This window comes from Protopterus annectens, chromosome 5.part0 (genome assembly GCF_019279795.1).
Source record: "Protopterus annectens isolate FY-2018-M chromosome 5.part0, PAN1.0, whole genome shotgun sequence".
Lineage (NCBI taxonomy): Eukaryota > Metazoa > Chordata > Ceratodontiformes > Protopteridae > Protopterus > Protopterus annectens.
The window spans coordinates 1181976102-1181994380 of NC_056735.1; the positions used below are offsets into that span (position 1 = coordinate 1181976102).

Below are 18279 nucleotides of genomic sequence, written 5' to 3' on the forward strand. Positions count from 1 at the left end.
CACAAAGTGGTAAGTTTAAAAAACAAAGCTCTGCTATGTGTGTGTTTCTGTTTGAAATCAGCTTTCCTTTGTCTCTAACACATAGTACATAAAAACAATGACATGATGCCTATACAGCTTTAGACATTTGTACAAATTTACTGCATGTTTTACTGGAACTAATTACATGTTTTGTGTAGTTTTCACAATTTTACATCTCTTCTGCATCATTACTAAGAAAACAATTGCAGGTTTTTATACAGCACCTTGTAAGTATATAAAGGTGATAGTGACTGAAGGTTCTGTGGAACTACTCACAATTATGTCCATTTTTAGGTTTTCTAAAATATAATGTAGTCTCTAAGATAATTTATTTGTGAGTATCTGATTAGATGTCAGTAGTGTCTTAGTAGCTTATAGACAATGCTTCTTTCATAAGATAAGCATGCTATTTATGGACGTTTTATGTTTAGGGGAGTGTTTACAACAAAATACATTATTCCTAATAAACATTAAGGAAATGAAAATAGTTCTATTTGCCTACAGGCATTTCAGTAGTTACAATATTGCCAAGCTGCATAATAATGAAAATTTACAGCATAGTCACTTTGTAGTACTACACCATGCAACAGGATGTAAGCTCCCCTTCCAAACTTCTTCTCCATGCAGAGAAGTTAAAACAGCAGAGGGACTTATACAGCTGGCACTGTGGACTGCAGGTGTTTCAGTTCCTACATAGCTTGCCTCTAACATTCACAAAACTTGCACATTAACAAATGATATATATTGCAGAAAATGGACAATATAAAAATGATTTTTTTTTGCTACTAATCTCAAGTAGAATGTATTCTCATACTCGTTTTTATTCAATTATTTACTTTAATCCAGCTAAACACAGGTGCTTCATTCTAGGGGCAACTCAAGGGCACTGGATGGGTAAGAGTCTTGCTCTGAAACATATCATGTAGACAGAGACTTATGGTCTAAGACTCAAGACCGTAGGACAAGGTGCTTAGACACAGAGACATCAATGTGTACAGTATAGGCTGTCTCACTGGCATGGCGACCTTGTTTTCTGTATCTTTTTCCCTTTTTCTTCTCATCATTAGTTCTTCAAGAAAAATAGCATTTGTAGTACTCATAGCTCCATTCATGGTGTTTTAAAGAGACAGATATTCTGGTGTATCATATTCTGAAGTTGTTCCATCAATATGTTTCATATTTGAGACAGAGGACCTTGTTTTTTGGTTCTTTCTCTAGACATAAGAGAACCTAAAAATGCTGCACAGTCCCTGTCCAGATCTGGCCCAAGCTCTCTGCCATGGTGCATGTGTCAGCCATTTTAGTTTCACACACACACTTGAAGTGAAGTTGCCTGACTTAATATTGCCAAGACAAAGCCTTACCATAAATGTATCCTCCATTATTCATTTTCAGGCTTTATTGTTAGAAGAAGCACCAGCTGGGCATTCATTTATTGGAAAATATCTAATAAGGATTTGAGACATACAGGTTGTAATGAATGAAACTGCTCACAGGTCTTTTTAAATCTTGATATCTGTTGCTTTACTGTGTATATCTACTATACCTTGTGTTTTCAGTAAAACTGCTAGCATACCTGTTCTACATTTAACCACTTTGGTTATCCAATATGTTCACTCATTATGTTGATTCTTGTTCATATCATAATTGATAAAATATATTTTCCAAAAAAATGAATAAGCATCTGGTGCTTCTATATGTATGTAACATATCTCTCTCTCTCTATAAATATATATATATATATATATATATATATATATATATATATATATATATATATATATCTGTGTGTGTGAGTCTATATTAGAACACCAAACTTTCAAAATTTCGAGTGTTCTAATATCGAACTCTATTAATCGAAAATTTAAAACATTGAACATAGAGAACAGCAATTTTTTTCCTAGGGAAAACATTTGCTGTTCCAAAACGCATACACACAACACAAGCACACCAAACAAACAGAAATCCACACACATACACCTAAACTCTTACACCTAACCCTACACTAAACTATACATACACCACTAACTATCCACTTACCTTAACCCAAACCCTAACCCTAAGGTCTGTCACTATCGCACAGTCACCTCACTAGCGTCCTAACCCTAACTCACCTACCCCACCCTAACCCTCACGTCCACACAATTGCACACTTACCTGACCCGCACCCTAACCCTAACTCACCTAACCCGCCCTAACCCTCACGTCCACACAATCGCACACTTACCTGAACCTAACCCGTAACTTTCTATCACAGCACTGAAAATACCGAAGCAATAGAAGCGGACAACCAAATTCTTTCCCTAGGAAAAAATTTGGTTTTCTGTTTCTTCGATATTTTCAGCATTCACTGAAAATGGGTCGATATTAGAACACTCAAAATTTTGAAAGTTTGGTGTTCTAATATAGACCCTATGTGTGTGTGTGTGTGTGTGTGTGTGTGTGTGTGTGTGTGTGTGTGTGTGTGTGTGTGTGTGTGTGTGTGAGTGTGTGTGTGTGTGTGTGTGTGTGTGTGTGTGTGTGTGTGTGTGTGTGTGTGTGTGTGTGTGTGCAATGTATAATCAGAAACTGTTTTCATCTATATCTGACTATCTCACATGAGACTCAGATTCTGATTGGAAAAGGACTGTTTGCATCAGTACATTCCAGGTTGATTGACCATGTCACAGCTTTAAAGAGTAGTTTAACTAGACCATCTACAAGGTTAACAAATACATCAGTAAGTAAATATGCAGATATTTATATCTAATCTTTCAAAATGTAAGGGTTTTCCTTAGAATGAACCTTACATACTTTCTCAAAGTGGCATCACTGGGATAATGATGGGTCAGTTTAACCATTTTCATCTTCTTCAATTATGTAAAACAGGCAAAGAATGCTGCTGCATGTTTTTAGACTTATTTCTAAATTCCTCACTAACAAGTACCAGAGAAAAGAGTGTCTGGGCTTTATTATCTCTGGAAGAGCCAATGGTGGTAGGCCAGTATTGAAGTACTCGCTGCACATGAGGCTACCACCTATAGTTTCTGTGTCAAAACATATTACAAGATTCCTTTCAGGATGCACTGAGTTCATATCAGCAGATCGATATCTGCCTTCAGGTGGGTCTCCATAACGTATTTACATTAGCATTTATATCACTGCTACCTGGTCTTCAGAAGATGCTTTCATTAGCAGTTCATTATGTACTCCAGAAACAGATAATGCTGTTATAGGAGTCTGGCATGCAGTCTTGCAGTTTCAGTCTTTCATATTTTATAAATGTTCCCATTAAGAGGTTTGCTGTCTCTTGAGGAGTTGGATAAGGGTGAATCGTTCAAATCTGACATGCTTGCAGTATCTAAGGCAACATATTTATTGAAGTAAGACACTGTAGATGCATATAAATTTACTGTAACAGTACGACATTGACAGAGAAAGAGAAGAACTCTTGCTGGTACCAGCTATCTTCTATAGTCTCCATCTCCTTTGCTTTTTGCCTACTGAATGGCCTCCTTTGTGACCTCACATTACAGACAGATAACTTGCTGACTCTCACTTTCCTCAGTGATTGCCTTTTTTCATGATTTTGTGAGATAAATCTAGAAGAGGAATATGGGACCAAACAAACTGGTGGCACCCTGTGAAGCATCGGCTGTGCTGACTCATTCTAAAGATATGCATATTTTGTCTTCTTTTGCACAAAAAACTAAAAAAAAAATCAGTTTCTGCACTTCCAGTTGAAGGTAGAATAAGTTACAGCAGACAGAAGTTACTAGAAATTAAACAATCGACATCTACTTGTTGCTGGATTTATGCCTTGAAGTCTGCAGAGTATCTAGGGCCTACTACTTTCACAGAGTCACAACAGCTGACTATTTTAATTCTACACACTCTAATATGCCTGAAACTGGTAGAAGAAGATTTTGGAACATGCTGGAAAAGGGAAAAGAGAAAAATATGTCAAACAAGGGAAAGACGATGCAAAGCAGGTATTGCTTTTAAGCTAAAAGCAAACCCTTACAGGCCTGCAGTACCAACAATATTGCTGGCTAATGTTAGATCACTGGATAGTAAGATGGACTACTTTAGACTAGAACTCTGCAATAAGAACAAGGTGAGAAATACTTATTTATTTTTGTTTACTGAGATGTGGCTGCATTGCAAGATAAATGACAGTGCAGTAAACCTAGAGACTTTCACACTGTTTTGTGCAGACAGAAACCAATCACTGTGTGGAAAGGCCAGAGGAGGAGGAGTCTATGGTGCAGTAACTGAAATCTTTCTATCACACTACTGTGAGAGCTTAGCGTTTCTGTCCATCAGATGTAGACCATTATAATTGGCCAGAGAGCTGAATGGGGTCAGTGTAACAGTGGTTTATATCCCACCAAGTACTAATACCACAGAGGCTCTAAATAAACCATAAAATCATATTGGGGAGCTGCAGAGTAAAAATCCTGATGTTTTACATGTGGTAGCAGGGGACATTAATAAGGCAGATCTGAAAGAAGTACTCCCGCACTACCATCAGTATGTGGATGTTCCCACAAGGGGTGATAATATCCTGGACAAGGTGTATACAAACTTAATGAAAGCCTACAAGGCAGTGTAACTTCCACAAATGGGCAAATTTGATCATTATACAATCTTGCTATCACCAGCCTATAAACCAACACTGATAAGAAAGAAACCCACAAAGAAACAAATCAGGGTCTGGCCAAAGGGAGCCATGGAGGCCCTCCAAGATTGCTTTAAAAGAATAAACTGGGATATGTTCAAGGGCACAGCCACAGTTAATTAGCCACTGAACATAGATGAATACACAGAGGTCGTGAAGTCATACATTTCAAACTGCACTGATGAAGTAACAAACACCAAGAGCATCACTGTCAGAGCTAACCAGAAGCCATGGCTCACCCCCAAGGTATATGAGTTTCTGAAGGTGAGAAATGCAGCTTACAGGTCTAAGGACAAAGCAGCCCTAAGGGAAGCAAGAAGCAATCTGAGGAGGGGTATAAAGGAGACAAAGAGGGAGTATGGTGAAGGGCGCAGAGCCACTTTGACGACATGAGAGATGCAAGGGGATTATGGGTAAGGCATACAAGAGATCACTGACTACAAAATCAGGTCAGCACAGTGTGAGGACAATGTCAAATTCCTGGACAGTTTGAATACCTTCTTTGGAAGATTCAACAAGAGAAACAATGGGTTGGCACTAAAGCTACCCACTAATGAGAAGGATGCTGTGCTCATATTCAGCACGGAGGAGGTGAGAAGAGAACTTATGAAGGTGAACCTCAGGAAGGCTGTTGGCCCAGACAACATACTGGGTGAGGTATTAAAAGGCTGTGCTGATCAACTGTGCACAGTACTCATGGAGATATTTAACACCTCTCTTGCCATAGCAAAAGTACCCTCACACTACAAGGAAACAAATATCATTCCATTGCCTAAGAAGGCCTCCCCCTCCAGCCTTAATGACTATAGACCAGTTGCTCTGACATCACTGTTATGAAATGTCTCGAGAAACTGATCAAAAAGCATTTGTCATTGGGCCTGCCTCCCAATTTTGACTCTCTGCAGTTTGCTTAAATCTCCCACAGATCCATGGCTGATGCCATATCATTAGCACTACACAGCTTTCTTGAACATCTAGAGAGCAGTGACAGGTATGTTCAGATGCTGTTCATAGATTTCAGCTCAGCATTTAATACCGTGGTACCAATACAGCTGATAGAAAAACTGGCATATATAGGAGTCAGTAAACATATCTGTAAATGGATCCTGGACTTCCTGACTGAGAGGCCACGGAATGAGTTCAGATAAGAACATATCAAAAGTGTATCAAGATTAATACCAGGCTTCCACAGGGATGTGTTCTCAGTCCACTGTTATTCAACATCTTGACCCACAGCTGCTATGCAAAGCACAAGTCCAGCCATATCATCAAGTTTGCTGATGATACCACAGTTGTGGGTCTCATCACAAAGGAGGATGAAAGGACATGCACAGAGAAGGTAGCACTTCTAATCAGTTGGTGCGAGGGGAACAACCTTCACCTGAATGTAAGCAAGACCAAAGAGATTATCATCAACTTTAGGAAAAAGAGAACAAACCATCCAGCACTCATGATCAATGGTGAGAGTGTAGAGTGGGTTAAGTGTACAAACTTTCTAGGCACATATCAGAGGATCTCTCATGGTTAAGAAACACCAGCCAGTTGGTCAAGAAAGATCACCAATTCCTCCATTTTTGAGAAGGCTGAAGAAAGCTAAGCTCCTGCCTCATATCCTCCCTACCTTCTATAGAGGTGTTATCGAGAGTATCCTCAACAGTAACTGCACAGTGTGGTTTGGAAGTTGTACAACTACAGAAATGAAGGCACTACAGAGAGTGGTGAGGGTCACAGAGAAGGTAACAAGTACCAGTCTTCCATTGATACAACAACTTTACTCTGTAAGAAGCATCAGAAGGGCCACCAAAATAATACAAGACACCACACATCCATGGACTGTTTAAGCATCTGGTATCAGGCAGAAGATATCTCAGCATCCGCTATAAGACAACAGTTTCTATCTGGCAGCGGTCAGACTTCTAAACTCGGGCATAAGTCCCAGAGAACTGGACATTAACTAAGTCAATTCTTTCTTTTCCTCACAAATACCTGTAGTCTGTTGTATAATATATACCACACAAATTCCAAGCAAGTGCAATATATATTTATCCCTATAAAGTGCAATATTAGACAGGCAATGTGCAATCTGTAATGTGTCTTTTATTTAAATTGGGAAGTTATTATAACTTAGAGTAGGGTAGGGTATATTTATTCTGTATTAACGTGCTGGAAAATTTTCTGATCTTTTTATACTGGGAGTAGGATTGTGTATGTTAGTTATGTTCAGTCTTTACTTGTATGTGTTGCTTTACTTTCTGTTTGTAATCTCAAGAAGGAGCTGATGCACAAAATTTCATTTAGGTTGTATATGTGTGCTCCTAAATGACAATAAAGTTCACTTTGAATCTTTGAATCTAAAGTTCACTTTGAATCTTCATTGTATACATACAAAGTACATGGCCAGCTAATGTCATGAAAGGTAGTCTCCAGTGTATTTTCAGTGCAACATAGCACCTTATACACATTTGGCACACTATTATTATCTTCTGTTGAATATATTTTGATATGTTAAGTTTTCCTGTAGATCTTCTATTTGATATACGGCAGTGCTTTGTCTTTCTATATACATCCATTCTTAAAATGTTTCTTTACTGAGTCAGTCCTTTATACCTGCAAAGTGTCCTAGTCAGTAAAGCAGGACAAACATGTATTTATAGTTTTTGCATTAATGTATATGCATAGCGCTACCTTTATAACAACTTTTAATTTTATTCTTTTTTTGTTTTCTATTCAGCTCACACCATATTTAGGATTTCGCTTGTATGGTGAGGTCTATGGAACAATTGTGCAAGGAAAGCTGGTGTACTTTAAGGGCAGATTTGCCCCTAAGCCCCATGGGGAGCTTCTCCTTGTTCGACGCCAGAAGGCAGAGAAAATATTTCAACCCTACTACTGAAGTAATCAGAAATTTTAGGAAATCAGTGAATGCTAGTATTTCAATATCAGTAAAGAGCACACATACATAGAATCCACTTTGAAAAGAAGGTAACATTAGAACAGTTTTTGGCATTAGAAATTTAAAATGCGTTCGCATTATTTACTTCAGGGTACAACTCTGGCTGAGACAGATGTAAGCGAAAGAATCAAGCTTTATTAGTTCTGCTGTGTAATTCATCCACTCTCCTTTAATGTTTGAGATATGTAGAAATAGTAAAAAGGAAAACTATTCTTTGTTATTGTGCCCTTTTTGCTTTATTTTGTAAGCTGAACTTATTGTTGCTAGTTAATATTGAATTAAACATATGTAATTACAAGCACGTCATTTGAATTTTTTTATTTACGTTTTTTAACATGAATAATATGTCATCACTTTGATTATTGAAGTCAGGTCTACCTTGGATCACAATCTAATCCATCCAAATCGAACTTCATATGTGCTCTGATGCAGACTACTTAATGTAAGGCAGGGATATGAATTAGGATCAATCTGCTAGTCTTTGTATATAAGTACAGAAACTACTTACAATCATATTCCTGATGTCAGACCTTATGGAAAGGCAATTTATCACCTTACAAAAACTTTTAGATTTATATCAAATGCAGATTTATGATGTTTGAAGCAGAAAATGTTTTAAGTATTACTTGATATAAGAAAATGTCTTTTAATATTGCCTAACTAATGGGAATAATGCAGAACCAGTATGTCCAGACCAGTATTAATGAGTTTAACAAGTTTGTATAAAATGGCACATCTTGATCAATTATGTGTTTCTCAGTAATGCATCCTTCCACAGTGAACAAAATATTCATAACTCATTGTTATCATAAACCATGAAGATAAATGTGTGTTTTTGAAGAAAACTGCCTGCAGCTTCGTAAGAACCACTTTGACAGACATTTATCTTTAATTGTTCATAAAGTATACTTATTACTGTCCTGTTGCTGCCAGGACATGCTTCTTGCCTGCTCCATTGAATATCACCACGGGCACTGGACTATTGTTTGGGGAAGGAAGGGAGGACTTTGCAGTAGATCCCAGTTCTCTTAGATCATTGAAGAGTTAAGGACAGAACCATCCCCCAGTTTGTCCTTGAGGAGTGGCAACCCCAGAAGCTTATTGGCAGTCTTCACCTCCCCCCAGTTAACCACATAGAAAGGGATAGTAAAAGGTAAATCCCTAACTGAAAAATAAGACAACTCCACGTGATGATATGGAGTGCAAGGTCTGTGGTGGAATGAGCAGGCCAGAAAATGATGTCATCCAGATAGGGCCTGAGGTCAGTAAGGGTTACCTGCCCCCCCCCCCAAGAAAGCACAATTATTACTTTACAAGAGTACCATACCTATATATACACATATATATATATATATATATATATATATATATATATATATATATAAGTTCAGATATCTGCTGGACAGAAAGCCACTAGAATCTTCTGCAATAGCTGTTTGCAAAAGTAGGCCTAGAGAAATTTGAAATAGATGTGATAGAAATACCATGGTCAGGTTCACCTAGGGACATGCCAAACAAAACCACTGAAAATCCTAGCAAAGTAGTGAAATAAGACAGGAAATCAACACTCCACTCAAACACGCACACACACACACACACACACACACACACACACACACACACACACACACACACACACACACACACACACACAAACATACACATACAGAAACCCATACACTCACTCATGGGCACATATGCAAATGTATACACACTGTACAAGCTCACACACACACACACACACACACACACACACACACACACACACACACACATACAGAAACCCACACACTCATGGGCACATATGCAAATGTATACACACTGTACAAGCTCACACACACACACACACACACATGCTGATTGAACCTCTTTACTGAGTATCTTATTAGTGGTTAAGAAAGAAACCATAGACATCAGTAGCACTATAATTAGTGGTATCCAATGAAATACTTCCACCCAACTAGCAATATAAATACAAGTACAAAAATGTTATGATAAGGCTGTCCAGAGTCATAGTAATCCTTCTATGCTGCCATCATTTTTTTACATATGCCTGTCTACACACTGCTTCAGTTTTAGCTTCATTTAATCCCATATTTAACAATGCTGAACTACTATAATTTCCTAAAAATCAATAATAGGAAAACTATATGTTTCATAGCAATTTATATACTGTCAGGGAATAACATTGATACTGCTGAAAGCATCCTGTATTAGATATCCCAACAAATTAACCATGAAACTATAACACTTGGAGACTTAAATATAGACTGGCAACTCATACATTCCACTAACCCCAGTGAATCCATAAACTTGTACAACTTCGGACAGTTAATAGCCAAACCTTCTAGAATCAATAAAACTTCATGGAGACACTCAACATTATATTGGATTCTTACAAGCAAACCAGAAAAACTGACAAAAGTAGGCTGCCTCTCAAATAGCATAAGTGACCACATACCAACATATGCTATTAGAACTCCCCATAACCAAGATAAACATATTATCTATAATCAAACATGAAATAAATTCAGTTTCAGCAAATAATTTTTCAATGAAACACTGAAATAATATAACTGGAATGTATGTAGAACGATGCTGCTAGATACCGCTGTAGAACACTTTAAAATATATATTCTTACAGACCGTAAATAAACTAGCACCAGTACGTAATAAAGGAATAAAGTCCAACCCCACACCATGGCTGACAAAAGAAATAAAAAAAATCATGATAAAAAGGGATAAAGCCTGGAAAAACGGGTCTATATCACTTCAGTGAAAACCCCTTTACGCGATTACCCATACATCGATCCCTATACCTCGAACCGTGAAAATCCCGAACGTACTAAACTGAGAAAAATAAAATATCGAACTGCCATAGTCGGCCAACCTCACTGCCCGCTACTTAGTACCTACCCAAACAAAATAAATAAACCACATATATACACTAACCAAACCCTACAGACATACACCCAAACAAAAGAAATAATCCACATACATACATACATTTAACAAAACCCTACTTCCAACACTACACTAAACCCCACATACACAACTATCTATGCACTATCCTTAACCCCTCCCTAACCCTAAGGTCCGTAACTACCACACACTTCCCCTACAGACATACACCCAAACAAAATAAATAACACACATACATAGACTTAAAAAACCCTACATCTAACACTACACTAAATCTTACATACATTACCTATCTATGCACTTATCTTAACCCAAATTCTAACCCTAAAGTCCTATCTATCGCACACTTACCTTACAGAGCTATACCGCAGACGGGCCAACCAAAACAAATCGACATTTTGGAATTCGCAGTTTTAGACGTTCGAGGTTTATGTACTTTGCACAATATAGTTCGACATATTCATATCCATGTAAAGGGGTTTTCGCTGAAGTGATATAGACCCTGGAAAAACTGGTATAAAAAAAGAACTCAATATGCCCTTCAACAATTTAGACATCTTAGAAACCTTGTAAAACTCCATGTCAAACAAGAAAGCAACCATACTATACCATCTTACAAGACAAACATATAAACAACCCAAAATTTTTTGATCATCACTAAATAAACTACTCCTCCCTGGCAAGACCACTAGACCCTCTCCAAAAATAGACAATATGACAGACTCTATCCCCACACAGTTTAATTCCTAATTTATACAATCAGTATTATCTCTCTTAGATACTAACACATCTGCCCCCTCACTCTACCCCTGTCCAATCAAAATCACCCACAGCTCTTCCAATTTTAGTCCAGTACCTACCTCACTCATAAGGAAGTTTTTCCCTAAACTAAAAACTACTTCTGTAGCTGTAAAGCAGCTACCATCAGACTACCTAAAAATGGCTGCAGAAGTCATAGCCTTCCCTGTGTCCATACTAATTAATAGGTCAATAGCAAATAGATACATCCCAACATGTGGAAAAATCCTGCATAATAACACTGTACAAAGGTAGCACATCTACAGAGTTTAATAACTACATACTGATAGCAATTCTCTCCACCGTCTCCAAAATATTAGAGAAATGCATCCACATGCAGCTGATGCAATACCTAACCTCAAATAACCTGCTCTCAGAAACACAGCATGGCTTTAGGCCCTATCACTGCACCAGTACTGCTCTATTACATTTTACCAATATAATAAACCAACATGGAAACAATGGTCTGCTTATATTCACCATGTTCTTAGACTTGTCAAAGGCATTTGATACTGCCACACACCAGCAACTGCTTGTTCAACTCTCCCCAATAGGACTTTCACAATAGTCCTTGTTGTGGTTTCTTAGTTACCTATCTGGAAGACAACAAGCCGTTAAATGGCAACAAAACTACTCATCCTTTCAACCAGTTACTACAGGCATCCCTCAGGGCTCTATCTTGGGTCCTCTACTATTTAATGTATGTATTAATGACCTCCAATCCTCCAATCACCATGCTAGTTTATTTAGTTCAGTATGTAGATGACTCAACATTAACATTTGTGGCCTCAATAATAAATAAGCTCCATGACATTACCCCATAATCTTTCTCCTCTGTAGAAACCTGTCTCAAAGAATCAAACTTCCTACTCAACTCCAAGAAAACTAAGTTAATACTTTTCACTTCAAAAAGTTGCCAAAATCAAAAGCAACATTTTACCATAAAGTCAACAAATAATACTGTCATTGAGACTGTAACTCACAGTAAACTTCTATGAGTTATAATAGATGACAGTCTCAAATATGACACCATATACTGCACACCATTAAATCTACACATGAGAAACTAGGCTCCCTTTACAGGATCAATGGATTTCTTACAGATACTGCAAGAAAAACTCTAGCCACCACCCTCTTACTGCTGATTCTCTTATACGCCACTCCTATCCTAACAGACATAAACACTGCTCATAGAAAAAAACTTGCCTCCTGCTACAATAAAATACCTCCCTCATAGGACCCACCATTGTCTTAGCTTAAAGCAATTAAGCTGGCTTGAACTGTACAACTGCCTACCATATTCACAACTGACAACAGCACACAAACTCATTCATCAGCCAGAAGAATGCCCTAAACTACAAAACGTATTACTTCCCTACTGTCCAGCAAGAGTCCTCTGCTCTATTAACAAATTCTTATTACTTACAAATAAGTCAAATAATGTTGCAAGAGCCTCACTCTACTCCCAATATGTTGCTAAACTCTGGAATAGTATCCCCATTCAAATAAAACTGACAAACTCCATAGTTTTAAACCACTGCTTAAACAACATTTTAACCAATCCTGGACCTGTGCATGCTCAGAGCAGGGTTAACACTTTTTCACCATACAAATACTCTTCTTAAACATAATATTCTCAACCTCTTACTGAAATGACAAAACAATTTTTAGACATAACTGCTGCCTGTACAATCCATTAAGTTGCACATGTGCTTTCTCTTTAGTGACTTCCACCTCTGTAAGATCTTAGAATGTATATGTGTAACTGTAACTACTGTTTCTGTATAACTGTATATATAGAAATGTATATAGAAATGTAACTACTTTGTGTTTGACTGGAACTTAGTATAATGCAATGCAAGCAAATGGGGCTTTTCTCCTCTGAAAATTGGTATTATCCAGTCAGACTTTCCCAGTAAACAAAGACAAACAAACAAACAAACATATAAATAAATAAATAATCCCCACAGATGATAAGCCTGATATATAAGTATTATATAACTTTCCTTATAAAATAAACACTGCTTTAATTCCTCCCTTAGATGCAGTGGATGTTGTAGTAAAATCATATACCTAATTTCTTGTGCAGTATGTCCTGCTTTCTATAAAATGCCTACATACAGGACTTATTAATCTTTTACTTTTTAAGAGATCTGCATAATTAATGGAACATATAGGGGATGTGTATTTAACTGATTGATGTGACAAAATTATGTTAGTGACCTTGGAGGCTGCAGAACCAAGATGCCAGGATGCCAGGTTAAGTCATTAACATAAAAGTTAAGTTTTATTCCAACAAAAGTTTATTTATATTGTTATTGCTCTTTTCTGAAGCTCATAATGCAGATATGCAACGCTTATATCCCAACCTAATTTGGGGTGAGGCTGATAACTGAAATGATTTGTCTTATTGAGAATGGCGCTACATATGTATAGATTTTTCTCTACAGCAGGCCATGCTCCAGAGGCTTTCTAAATGTGCCTCAGTGATACCTGAATCATTAATATGATTGGGAGTTATTCATGATCTAAATTATGATTATAAAACAGTTTATATATTTATTTGTTTGTTTATTTATTTATTCATTCATCTATTTATTTATCGAAATTTAGTAAGTGGGCTAGTGAACTGAACTTTTCAACCACAACTTGGACTCCCAGAGGAACAGCAACACAATATAAAGCAGCAAAATGTCACACAATTTACAAAGGCAGAATAATATAGATGCTTAAAGAGCGAGGCAAACAATAATATGCGAGAGATAGAAAGACATTTGCAATATTTACAGAATTAATTAGCATTTTCTGTCAGTAATAATTTACAGAATTATGTTGTCTCAACAATTGCTTGTATATGCAACAGATATTGCCAGCCTTAAAAATCATCCAGTGTCATGAAGACAAGAATATTTAGTCACGTCTAGAAGCTGCTGTTTCAGTGCTGTTATTATCTCATACAATGTAATGCAAATAAAGTCATAGCAGTTGTGTTGTATACACGTTGTTGTTTAAATATGCTGGTTTAATGCTAAGCCCACATTTGAGGTGACTAATATTCAAATGCTGGTTTAATGGATATCGTTGCTGGAGTTATCTGACAATCTTAAGGATTACTTGCATAAAATTAGACCCTTTTAGTAACAGCCTGCATATCATTGCTGGAGCCTTCCTGTGTCCTGACAGAGTGCTCTTATAGGTTCATAGGTTCATAGGTTCATACTAGGCTATCTGCCCTAGGGCATTTATAAGCCTAGCCAGAGTATTTTGGCTTTCGCCACCCATTTTAAATGAATTTTGCTATGTCCTTTTTCGAGGTTAATATACTGTGCATCTGTCTAACAGTGACACAGAAGTGATACCCGGAGTAAATCTACGATCTCCCATACACTCATCAAGATTCCTCTTGAAGAGAGTCAATGAGGGACTCTGCCTAACCTGGACTGGGATTTTATTCCTGAGTGAAGGGAGCCTCTGGGTTATGAATCTGTCCCTCCAGCATGTCCTGTTTATTTCAGTGCTGAGGTTCAAGTCTCTCAAGTGCATAGCTCGATGGGATTTGAATTTTCTGAGGTGCAGCATGTCCATTAATTCCAGGTTGGACATGGCGTTATACGTCAGGCACAGATCGCCTCTAAGCAGGCGGTATGCCACTGAGTAGAGCTGGAGTTTCTTTAACCAGGCAGCATATGGCATCTGTTTGAGCCCTTTGATCCTCTTGGTGAGGTACTTTTGGGGTCTTTCCAGTTGCTGCAGGTGTCTGGTAAGGTACATCCCAAAAGGGGCATTGTACTCAATTATGGGCCTGATGAGGGATGAGTAAAGAGGCACAATGACCTCCCCTGATCTAGATGTGAATCCCTTCATGATTAGGTGGGCTATATAAAATGTTTTTCTAACCACTTTGGCCACATGGTTGTCAAATGAGAGATTGCTATCAACTTGGGTCCCCAGGTCCCTAATTACTTCTTCTGTACTTAATGGATTACCACCTATGTGGTAATTTGTGGGCACTTTGTTTTTGCCAAAGGGCATGACTATACACTTTTTGGCATTTAGCTTGAGGCCATGGCTCTGGCACCAGTTGTCTGTTTCTATGAGGCCCTTTTGTAGGATGCTTGTGTCGGCTGGAGAGTCGATTATGGCCCAGTTTGCAGTCATCTGCGAACTTGGTCAGCCACAGTCCTTCCGTGTTAGCCTGTACCTCCGATAAATATATACTGAACAAGAGATGTCCCAGGACTGAGCCTTGTGGGATGCCACTTGTAACTGGTTTGGAGTCTGACATGGCTCCAGCAATTCTAACCATGTGGGTTCTGTCCTTGAGCCAGTTTGCAACCCATCTAGTGACACAGGGGTTTATATTTAAGCTGGTGAGCTTATCTATAATGCCCGAGTGGGGTATTGTATTGAAGGCTTTTGCAAGGTCCAGGTAGGCTGTGTGGACCACCTTCCCCTCATCAATGGCCTTGGTGACTGTTTCAAAGAAATCAACCAGGTTTAAGAGGCAGGATCTGCCCTTAACAAAGCTAAACTGGGTAGGATCCAGTGTCTGTAGGTCCCCAATATCTTTATTTATGAGGTCCATGATGATCCTTTCCATAGCTTTGCAGACCAAGCTAGTCAGGCTTATGGGGCGATAGTTTCCAAGATCCATTGAGGCACCACCTTTGTGGAGAGGGACCACTGTTGCTGTACGCCACTCTTTGGGTACATATCCTGTAGTAAGGCTGAGATTGAACAGTAGTTTTATGTTTGGGTTTAGTTCTTCTTGGAGTTCATGTAGGACGCAGCCTGGGACACCATCTGGTCCCATTGATGCTGTGTTTTTTGCTTTGGAGAGGGTGGCTCTTACCTGAGCATCTGAGATGTCAGAGGGGCAGCACTCTGCTGGGATAGATATTTGCCCTTTTGGTGGGGAAGGGGGGGAGAAGTTTGCGCTGAACCTGTCAGCTAGGATGTTGGCAATGTCTGTGGGTTCAGTGTATTTTTTGTCATTTTGGACTAATTCTGAGCATATCTTTGAATTCCCACCCAGGTTCCTAACATAACTAAAGAAAGCCTTGTGATTATCCTTAGTGTCCTGTGCAATTTTTCTCTTGAAGCTGGCCTTAGACGATTTTATGAGTGCCCGTAGTTTTTTGCTGATACTGATCAGAGATGCCTTCCTTTTTTGGGATTTTGCTCTATCATGTAGTAGCTTCCTCCTTCTATTGTATAGTTTGTTTATGGCTGGGGTCCACCAGACAGGATGCCTAACTTTGGAGGATTGGGTCTTGGTTTTATTTGGTATTGCATGATCCATGCACTCCTGAAGGTGTTCATAGAATGCATTTATAAAGGATTCTGTGGTCTGGGCCGTATTTTTCACAGGCCCGGGGGCTTTGAAGGATTCCACCTTGGTTTTGAGGAGTGTGAAATTCGCTTTAGAGAAGTTTTTCACTGTGGTTTTCTGGGCAGGGGCTGGGGTTGGGATGTGAATATCTAGTGAGATTAGTTTATGGTCTGATCTTACCAGTGAGGGATACACTTCTGGTCTGGAGCATAGAGACCCCATGCTGGTGATGATCAGGTCCAGTATGTTTTCCCCTCTTGTGGGAGTGGCAACAAGTTGCTCCATAGCATTTGAGTTTATAAATTCTAGGAACCTTCGGGCTAGGGTGTTGGAGCTAGAGTAATGATCCCAGTCTATGTTAGGGTAGTTGAAGTCACCCAATATAATGGTGTTTGGAGAGACCTTCATATTTTCCAGTGTTCTCAGGAAGGCCGAGTGGGGTTCCTGGGTTTGGGAGGGTGGTCTGTAGCAGGCTAGAAACTGGAAGGCAGTTTTACCCACTGTTAGTTGCACATGGATAGTGTCTGATGCTTCATGCTGTGCCACCAACCTGAAGGTGTGGGTATCTTTGACGAATATTGATACTCCCCCTCCTTTTATGGTTCGGTCCAAGTTTTGGGGCCGAAAAACATGGTATGAGGTATAACCTGGTAGTGCTGGGGTGCTCTCAGGAGGCTTGAATCAGGTTTCTGTTACTGCACAGATATCGATGTTCTCCATGCTAAGGAGAGTTTCAAGTGCGTGCATCTTGAGGTTTAGACTTCTGGCATTGAGTAGCATTACTCTTAGTTTCTTATCCCTTGTGATACCTATGGAGGTGGGTTTGTCTTTTGAGCCTTGCCTAAAAAAGGCACTATGGGGTGGCAAGAGCCTTTGCCAATATCTGAAAGCCCAGGGTGACAGGTGCAAGCCATCCCTAGTGAAGCATCGTGGCTTGTCGAGCATGTCATCCCAGGCAGACAGGCATTGGATCCCCTTTGAATGACACCAATACTTAAGCCAATTGTTGAAATTGATCATCTTGTCTTCATATTGTGGCATCATTCTTGGTGAGAGTAAGATGCTACTCAAGGTCAGGGTCATACCGGCCTGGGCTACATGCTCAGAGAGCTCCTCTATGTCTCTTTTCATGTAGTCCAGGGAGGTATGTCTCAGGTCATTCACACCAGCATGGACAATGGCTGAGTCATATTTGTACTTGCCTTGGAGTGACCTGAGTGCTTGTGTTATGTGGCGGATCCTAGCACCCGACAGGCAGCTCACCGTGACCTTCTCCTTGTTCAGCCTGGTGTGCGGGACGTCAGTGTGCCTGACGATAGAGTCACCTATTACAAGTGCATCAGGTGTGTTGTTTAGCCTTAAGGGCTGTGACTGTTTGGCACACTGGCTTTGTGAGCTATGTGTTGCACGTGTTTTGTTTTGGGGTAGCGGTTGCTTGGGTGTCTGCTTTGGAGGTCTCTGCTGCTTAGGCAGATTTTTATTTAGAGCATCCGAGTATGTTTTTGTGTGTTTATGTGTTTGGTTTGTTGTCGTTGTAGGTCTATGTGAGACTGGAATTGTAGTGAGTGTGGTTTCCTTCTCCTCCTGACTGGT

General features: G+C 39.1%; 1 protein-coding gene across 1 annotated transcript in view; it reads left to right on the forward strand.

Moving 5' to 3' along the window:
• The window catches only part of LOC122801587 (allantoinase, mitochondrial-like), a 371450-nt gene extending 363518 nt beyond the window's left edge, over nucleotides 1-7932 (forward strand). The window contains exon 12 of the mRNA XM_044071048.1: nucleotides 7413-7932. Coding sequence (XP_043926983.1) covers nucleotides 7413-7574 — 162 coding nt within the window. The 3' untranslated portion in view covers nucleotides 7575-7932. The remainder of the gene's footprint in view (nucleotides 1-7412) is intronic.
• The last annotated feature ends 10347 nt before the right edge of the window (nucleotides 7933-18279 follow it).